This window comes from Poeciliopsis prolifica, unplaced genomic scaffold, assembly GCF_027474105.1.
Source record: "Poeciliopsis prolifica strain line A6 unplaced genomic scaffold, Auburn_PproV2 SCAFFOLD123, whole genome shotgun sequence".
NCBI classification, from domain to species: domain Eukaryota; kingdom Metazoa; phylum Chordata; class Actinopteri; order Cyprinodontiformes; family Poeciliidae; genus Poeciliopsis; species Poeciliopsis prolifica.
Genome location: NW_026562498.1, coordinates 268,803 through 278,007, shown reverse-complemented (window position 1 = coordinate 278,007; position 9,205 = coordinate 268,803). Strand labels below are relative to the sequence as shown.

Sequence of the window (9,205 nt, the reverse complement as noted above, 5' to 3'; positions counted from 1 at the left end):
ACACACACACACACTCACACACACACACACACACTCACACACACACACACACACACACACACTCACACACACACACACACACTCACACACACACACACTCACACACACACTCACACACACACACACACAACACATACTCACACACACACACACACTCACACCAACACACACACATACACACACACACACACTCACACACACTCACACACACACACATACACACACACACCAACACACACTCACACACACTCACACATACAGACACACACACACACATACACACACACACACTCTGGGACTCTGAACGTCTGAAAGCAGCTGAATCCTCGGAGAACCTCAAGGCTCAATCCCAGGACCCTCCTGCTCCCACCTGCCCAGGTGAGATTAGTTACCATGACAACGCAGATGATGCACAGATCAGTGGATGAACAGAACTGAAGTTATTAAAGAGGAATGATCTAGAACTATAGATCTAGAGTTTGGTTCTAGAAGCTTATTCCACCGTATCCCCCTGACCAAAGCTCTCAGCCCTCCGTTGCCTCCTGATCTGAGTGAATAGATGAATCTGAGTGAATGGATGAATCAGAGTGAATGGATGATGTGGCTCAGCTGTTCCATAAGTCCGGTCCAGTCAGCACAGAACCGGTCCGCCTCCACCAGAGACGCCCCGCAGAGGAGACTCATCCGGTCACTGAGTGGAGAAACAAAGGTCAGAGGTCACAGGAGAGCTTCACCTGCCTCAGACTCCATCGTCAGGAGACCTCTGACCTCCAGAGCGCCACCAGCAGGCGGGGCAGGTGAAGGGCATTTATTGCGTTGCCGTTGGTTCCTCCCAAAGAGAAGAGAGGAACCAGCATCACTTTGACCTGGTGACCAGAACCTCCAGGTGAGCCGTCTGGGTCGGGAAACGGTCCGGTGTCGGATTCTCTGATCGGTTTCTGTCGGGTCTCTGATGGCAACAACATTCACATCAACTTGGAAGATCTACAGTACCGCCCCCTGGTGCTCAGGGTGAACTATTGACCCTGGGCAGGAAGTGGATGGGCGGGGCTTAAATACAGCAACCAATCAGAAGGAGAACAGCCTCTACAGGAAATGCATGATTAAAATAACTTTAAATTTTCAGTAACATTAATCTTAAAAGGCAAATTCATAATATATTTATGCTTTTTATTGTCCACTCAATTAATGTTTGAGATAATAACTCATATAAATAATTAACATTTCATATAATTTATGTTTTGTACTTTAACAATCACACAGTTTGACTTTATTTGGTATTAAATTATTGAAACAATTTGAGGAGCTAAGCGCTAACTGATCCTGTTGCTGTTATTTGACCTTATGACCCCTACAGTTTTCTCTAAGGTCTTTGGTGACGTCAGAATCAGCACTAACTGACTGAAGGGTGTACTTAGTTTTTCTCCAGATGCTAACTCTATGTTTGAATAAAGAATATTTATGTATTTAGTTCAGGTTTAAGTCGCTGGTTTTCTCTGCATTCAGTGCTGGAGGAGCAGAGGGGTGTACTTTCTTTCTTTCTTTTTCTTTCTTTCTTTCTTTCTTTCTTTTTCTTTCTTTTCTTTCTTTTTCTTTCTTCTTTCTTTCTTTATTTCTTTCCAGCATGAACATCCAGGACGTTCAGGTCCAACATTTGGTTCTTCATCATGTGAGGATGAGCAGCAGCTGCATCTAAATGAGAAATTAGCTGCTTCTCAACAATAACAGCCTCTGCTGCTGAAAACCGGCTTTTCTTCCTCTCTGCTCTCCACACACACGCACACACACACACACACAACACACACACACACACACACACACACAACACACACACACACACACACACACACACACACACACACACGCACACACACACACACACACACAGCCTCCTCCTCCCTCTCCTCTTTGCTGTGCTGCTTCTATAATTCAGATTCTGTCATGCTTGTTCCAGAATGCTGGCTGCAGCCCCCACCGCCTCCTCCTCTTCATCCTCCTCTTCCTCCTCCTCTCTCTCTCCTGAAGTAGAAAAAAAGAAAAAGCTTTGGAGAGAAAGAAAAAAAGGTCTTTGAGGGACAAAGCTGACAGAACCGCACACAGACAAACACAGCGAGAGAAAACTAAACGGAAAATGTTGAAACTCTCTCTCTATGTCTCTCTCTCTCTGTCTCTCTCTCTCTGTCTCTCCGTCTCTCTGTCTCTCTCTCTCCCTCTGTCTCTCTCTGTCTGTCTCTCTCTCATTAGTTCAGTTTTCTGCTCTCTCTCCATCCCTGGTTCTCATCAGAATCAGGATTTTATTTCTTCTTTTCTTTCATTTAAAAGTTACTGGACCGATTTAACAAACAGGAACTATGTTTCCCATGATGCTGCTGGGCTGGTAACGTTGACCTATGACCTCTGGATGTGAATCAGATGAATGTTGTGGGTCACAGTGAGATGAGTTGTTGGTTGCATTCAGCATCTTTAAACCCTTAAAGTGTAATTGATGCAGCACTTCAGCCTGCAGGCAGGGGCAGCAGAGCGCTCAGGTTGCTCAGAGTCTCAGAAAGGCTGTTAGCATCAGTGCTAACATGTTAGCTTCATTCTGCTGCTGTAAAGGGGAGTCGTGACCTTTTAATAAAGTGACCAGGTTTCCTAATCATACTTCATAATTTAATGCTTCAAACTGGGTCTCTGTCTCTTTAAGAAGCTCCTGTTTTTATGTAAAATCCAGCTTTTATTTTGATATTCTACTTCCGTTTATTCGCAAAATCTGTTTGCATATTAGCTGACATACATATTTCCTTTGAAACGCCATTGTTATTATTTGTTTTTATTTTTTAATCCAACCAAACATCTGTGGAGTCAAGAAGGACAAATATTCTTTATGAATAAAAATCTGAAAAGTGTGGTTCATTTTTTTCAGCAGGTCAGTCCACTTGGATTCAGAACGTCCCACAGATCCTCAGCTGGATTTAGGCCTGGACTTTGACTAGGCCACCGCAGCCTGTGACTGCTGTGTTCAGCAGCTGAGGGACAGCATGTCTGTCCAACTCGTGGGAACGTTTTCCTGCAGAGACACGACCCGCTCTGGTGTTCCCACAACACAACGAATGGCAGAAAAATCATCCAGTTTGACAAATGAAACATAAAATATCTCTGAACCAGGATGAGCTTCGGTTCATTCAGGCTTTTAGTTTGATGACTTAAAACTCAACATTCAGTTAGAATATGAGAAAAAATGGAATATTGGAACCTGGACATCTAATAACTCCAACCATAAAACGTCATGAAGAAGCTGCTGCTTGTTTACACAGTTCTGTATGCAGTTCTGATGTTACAGAAAGTTGAGTGGAAGGAAGAAATGTGAAGAAATGCAGCTTTGAGAGGATTGTTTGAAATTCAGAGGATAGAGTCAAAACATCTGGATCCGCTTGGCTCAGTAAGACCAGAACCTGGAAACAAGTATCTGGGCTGAGGAGAACCAGAACCTCTTCCTCTACATACTCCTCTTCCTCCTCCTCCTGCTCTTCCTCCTCCTCCTCTGTTTTCTCTCCTCCTCGTCCCTCTGGAGAATAGGGGTCATTGCACACATGATTACTCAGACCCCGGTCTCCATGGCGATGCTGCCGAGTAACGGCGACAGGCCGATCAGCGGCTCCATGTTTCTGAGGTGCAGAGGAAGAGGAGGAAGAGGAGGAGGAAGAGCAGGAGGAAGAGGAGGAGGAAGAGCAGGAGGAAGAGGAGGAAGAGGAGGAGGAAGAGCAGGAGGAAGAGCAGGAGGAAGAGGAGGAGGAAGAGGAGGAGGAAGAGGAGGAAGAGCAGGAGGAAGAGGAGGAGGAAGAGCAGGAGGAGAGGAGGAGGAAGAGGAGGAAGAGGAGGAGGAAGAGCAGGAGGAAGAGGAGGAGGAAGAGGAGGAAGAGGAGGAGGAAGAGCAGGAGGAAGAGCAGGAGGAAGAGGAGGAGGAAGAGGAGGAGGAAGAGCAGGAGGAAGAGGAGGAGGAAGAGGAGGAAGAGGAGGAGGAAGAGCAGGAGGAGGAGGTTTCATCCGAACTGATGTTCAGGTCCAGATTCTAACAAACCGAAACAAAAAGATAAAAGACATTAAACCTGCAGTGACCAGAGGCAGTGACGCGCTGCGGCCTGCAGGGGGAGCCAGAGAGACGTTTTTATTGATCACAAAAAGTTAAATAATAATAATAATAATTTAAAAAACAGAATACAAAACGCTGCACAGCAGAAAAGATTCATGTTAGGATTAGAAGCGACATGCAGGAGCAAAGTGAGATTATAAACTCAGATTACAGATTAAAATAATCCTTATTAATTCTGCAGTGGATCAATTACAGCAGTGATCTAAAAAATATTCTCCAAATAAATTAAAAATATGTCAAAACCATGTAAACAAATGTATTTTAATAAAGTTGTTACAAATCAAATCAAAAGAAACGTCTGGAATATTTTAATCCAGAAAACATCTCTTTGTGAAAATGTTAAAATCGTTAAGAGGAATATGCTTATAATAGCTGCTTTATGTTTTATGAACATATTTTTATACTTTTTTTAACATTTTATTCAAGATCATATTGGAGTTCTTTTTTTTTAATAAATATTAATTTAATACAGAATTCTTTGTTTATTCCTAGAATAATGAATTTTCCAAAACAAACAAATGGTTTAAACATCTTCTTAAAGGGGCAGTGTCATTTTCAAGTCGGGGGGGAGGAGCTTCGTCTCCAGGGCGGGGCTAGGTCCACCGGGCTGTTGCCATGGAGATAAAGGTTTATCAATCATGAAGAATTAAAGGTAAATAATTAAAAAACGATTAAAAGTTGATTTTACAGAACATTAGCCGCTTTAGAATGAATATAGAGAAACAACATTCAGCTTCTATGCACCATAGATCTGGAACAAACTTCCAGAAAATGCAAAACAGCCGAAACACAGAGAGCCGAAAAACCAGCTGGTTATGAAACGTTAATATTTGATGTTTTAAATGAAACGTTTGTTTCTCATTTATTGACTGTTTGTTGTTTTTATGCTTTTATGATGGAAAACATTTTGACCTGATGCTGAAATGTTCAGTTCTGATCAACTAAATTTATTAATTTACAAGAGAATAACTGAGTTTTAACGGTCTAGTCAAAGTCCGGACCACAGTTTTTACATTCATAACGAACCTTCATCACATCTTGACCTGCAGCTCAGTGATAATCAATAATGATCAATAAATCAGCAGGTTCTGGTTCCTCAGTGCAACCAGAACCTGAGACTGAGCAGAACACAGGACCGGTTCTGGATCAGGACCGGTTCTAGATCAGGACCGGTTCTGGATCAGGACCGGTTCACAGGAACAAATGTTTTCTGGAGCAAAGGAGAGAAAAACTGCAGCAAGAGAATAAATGGAAATAGAAAAGACACAAGAACCAAACTGTCTCTCTTTCTCTCTCTCCATCCTTTATTCTCTGTAAATAGCAGATGTTCTGATCACAGTCAGTATAACTGGAGCTGCAGCGCCCTCTACAGGTTCAGCGCAGGTTACTGCAGTCTATCCGAGGGGCTCCTGGCCCTGAACCTCCTGCAGGGGCCACAGACGCTTCCTGCTGCCGGTGGAGCCGCGGCGCCGCCCTCACCTGCCGGACATCCCGGCTGTGACGGTGGCCAGGAGGCGGACCCCCCGCAGGTTGATGCGTTCAGGTTCCGGTCAGGATGAGTTTGAGTTTCTGTTGGAATGTTTGATGTTTCTCTGCCTCTGATTGGTCCAGTTTGACTGAAATGCTCCAGCTTCCGGGTCCAGAACCGGATTTGAAGCTTTAGGTTCAGGATGAATGACGTCACTTCCGTCTGAGTGCAGAAACGTTTCCAGGAAGAAGAAACCACTTCCTGTCGAACATTCCTGCTGTTTCCTGAACCGAACACACGTTTCCTGTTGTTACCCACAAATGAACTAAAACTGAACCCTGAGTTCAAAAACACTATTTAGTTTATTCATTTAAGCTTCTAACAGTTTAGTTTGTGCTGCTGCTGCATGCAGCCGCGGAGTTTGCTGAACTTTTCTCAGATCAAGTTTTCCTGAAGTCATTTCGTTCCTGTCATTCTGCTGCTGGATTTGAATAGTTCAGAGGAGCCGCCAGCCGCTCATTGGTCCGCAGGGAGGGCTGCTTTGAGCGCGCGGCTGTCTGTCAGCGGAACGCCGGCCGCTGATTGGCCGGCCGCGGCGCGGGGCGGGGCGGGCTCAGCGCGGGGTATAAACGCAGCCTCAGCCTCCTGAGCGGCTGGAAATGAGTGCTGGTCCTCAGCGGCGCCGCGGCGTCTCCGATGTTTCCACTCACAGCTGACTGGAGCAGCTCAGCCAGAACCGAGCCCGAGCAGTGACAGGCGGTTCCGGAGCCGGATGGAGGTGGACCGGGGCGTCATGGAGTGCGCCGTGGACGCGCAGAGCCTGATCTCCATGTCCCTGATGAAGATCCACAGCTCCAGGACGCAGCGCGGCGGCATCAAGCTGCACAAGAACCTGCTGGTGTCCTACGTGCTGCGCAACGCGCGCCAGCTCTACATCAAGGAGAAGTACGCGGAGCTCTACCGGATGCAGCAGTACGAGGAGGTGATGGCGGTCTGCAGCGGGATCCAGGAGCTGGACCCGCTGGAGCCGCTGGAGCCGCAGGGCGCGGAGGACGCGGAGCCGCAGGAGCCGGGACGCGCCGCGGGCTGCGCGGAGGAGAGCCGGGTGGCGGGCGGCCGGGAGCCGGAGCCGCCTTACTACCGGAGCTGCTGCATGGAGGACCAGTTCTCCCAGAACTGCAACAAAACCACCGTACTGGACCTGGACACGCACGTGGTGACCACGGTGGAGAACGGCTTCCTGCACCAGGACTGCTGCTGCGCCGCCGCGGCCGCCGCGCCGCAGTGCGCACCGGACGCGCCGGGCGCCGCGGCCAGGAAGCGGAAGGTGGACTCCGCCGCTTGCTGCCCGGACGCGGAGGAGCCGGCGGACTACACGGCGGGGCGGAAGCGGTTGAAACGGGAGGAGTGCTCCGGCGCGGACTGCAGCCCGGACGCCTCCAACATCTCCAACCTGATCTCCATCTTCGGCTCCGGCTTCTCGGGGCTGCTGAGCCGCCAGGCCGACCTGGAGCAGGTCTGCAGCAAGCAGGCGCTGGCCAGCCTGGGCGCCTGGACCCGCGCCATCGTGGCGTTCTGAGCCGCCTCTTCGTGACCAACCGTTTCGTACCGTGTCCGACACGCTGATTTGTAACATTTTTATTTCGTCATGAATATAAATGGTCATAAATGTTCCGATGTTCGGTTGGTTCTGATCTGGTTCGGTTCGGTTCGGCAGAGTCAGAATCAGCTGTTTCATGCTCCGGTACGAAATGGTGCAGGGACGGAACGAGCACGGCAGGGAGACCGGGCTCAGCTGTTCTGTGTGGGAACATTTCAGAGGCGGGTCCAGAGTTTACAGGTGGGGGGCCCCAGAGGGCAGGGGGCCCCACAGGGGCCCCGTTTTGGTGGTCCTCCACTCTTCTTCTTCTGCTGCTGCTGCTGCGTCTCATTTCTATAGTTACACAGTAAAGCATGAACAGCAATAATTTGGTTTATTTTCACAACAAACAGAAATTGTGGATTTATTTTTTTGTCATGTTTCTTGTTCCTACATTTATAAATGTCAGACTTTCAAACTAAATATTAAATCAACAAGCTAAATATTTAACTTTCAACTAAATATCCACCTCCAAACTAATGTTTACAAACTAAATGTCGGATCAACACGGCGCCTTTCCTGGCTCAATAATTGGAATCATCGTTGCTGTTTTGCTGCGTGGCTTTAAAATGTCTGCAGAGCCAACAGGAAGTGACACGTTTTCACGTTTCAGGCCGAGTCGGCCATCTTGACTCGCCTGACATCCTGAACCTGTCCAGGTTTTACCTCAGAGCGGCGTGTCGAAACCTGAACCAGGAAGTGGAGGATGCAGCTGAGCTCGGCCTCCGAACCGGGTCAGAACCGGGACATAACCGGGTCAGAACCGGGACATAACCGGGTCAGAACCTGGGACAGAACCGGGTCAGAACCCGGACAGAACCGGGTCAGAACCGGGTCATCCCTGAGGAACTCCCGTTGCCTTAACTCTGAAGCTCGCTGAACGTTTTCAGCAGCATGTTGGACAAACAGACTCCAGATCTGAAACGTGGATGTGTTTCCATCATGGCCGCCGTTCTGCAGAGTCCCGGCTCGGTTCCGTGGGTCCGAACATTGTGAGAACGGATCGGAATTAGTCCTTTTGTTTTAGAAAGGGAAGCTCCTGGTTTCAGCGCCGCCCGGGGATCCTGCGCTAGCTTTACGAGCACTATGTGTACCAAAACAGAAAACTCAGCCATTCTCCACATATTTTCTTTGTTATTCTTGTATTTTTGTGCTTAATAAATTGTTTATCTCCGGGTCAAACTGTTCGAGAAAGTACTTGTTAAAATTTATAATCTTAATAAAAAATAAAAGTCTTTCATCTGAACTGTCGTGTTTGAGTTTCAGCACAAGAAACCTGTTCAAATAATCTGAATATGTTCAGGATTGATGAACCTCAGATGATTTAAGATGAACTAAACAGACCAAGGTTTCTGGACTTTGAATAGGCCATTATTTTCTGTTGTAGACCGGGCACATTTGACTGGAATACTTTTTTCATAAATGAGTTTGTAGTGATGGAACTGCTAGCTAAAAAGCTAGCTGCAGAACACAGTAACGCTAAAGTGCTACATCAGCAGAAGCTAACATTTAATCCTGGTATTTAGTGGAAGCTAATGCTAAAGTGCTACAACACATTATTTAGCGCAGCTAACACTCTATCCCAGTGACATTTAGCTGAAGCTAACGGAGAACATGAGGAGAAAAAGGATCTTCACCCACTTCAAAATAAGAGCATGAACAAAAGCAGCTAACTTATTTAACAAAACTTCAGTTTATAAGTTCATATAAAAGCAAATTAGTGCCTTATTATTTACCTGGAGCAGCTAACAGCTGATTGGTTCCTCCATGTTTCACTTGGTTCCACAATCTTGTGTTTGCTAACATCAGTCCGGCAGCCATCTTGTTTCTCCTTCAGCTCCTCCAAGCAGCCATGCTGGTTCTCCCGACCTTTGACCTTTAGCCTGCTAACAGACAGTTAACAGACAGTTTGGAGATGACCTTTGACCTTTGACCCTTTCTTAGATTGAGGACAGCAACCGTTGCT

General features: G+C 47.0%; 1 protein-coding gene across 1 annotated transcript; it reads left to right on the top strand.

Annotated features, from left to right (window-relative positions):
• Positions 1–6,272: 6,272 nt before the first annotated feature.
• LOC129355018 (immediate early response gene 5-like protein) lies at positions 6,273–8,485 on the top strand. The gene has a single exon (XM_055024569.1). It carries the CDS (start codon positions 6,373–6,375, stop codon positions 7,177–7,179), a length of 807 nt encoding a protein of 268 aa, XP_054880544.1. The 5' UTR covers positions 6,273–6,372; the 3' UTR covers positions 7,180–8,485.
• Positions 8,486–9,205: the final 720 nt, after the last annotated feature.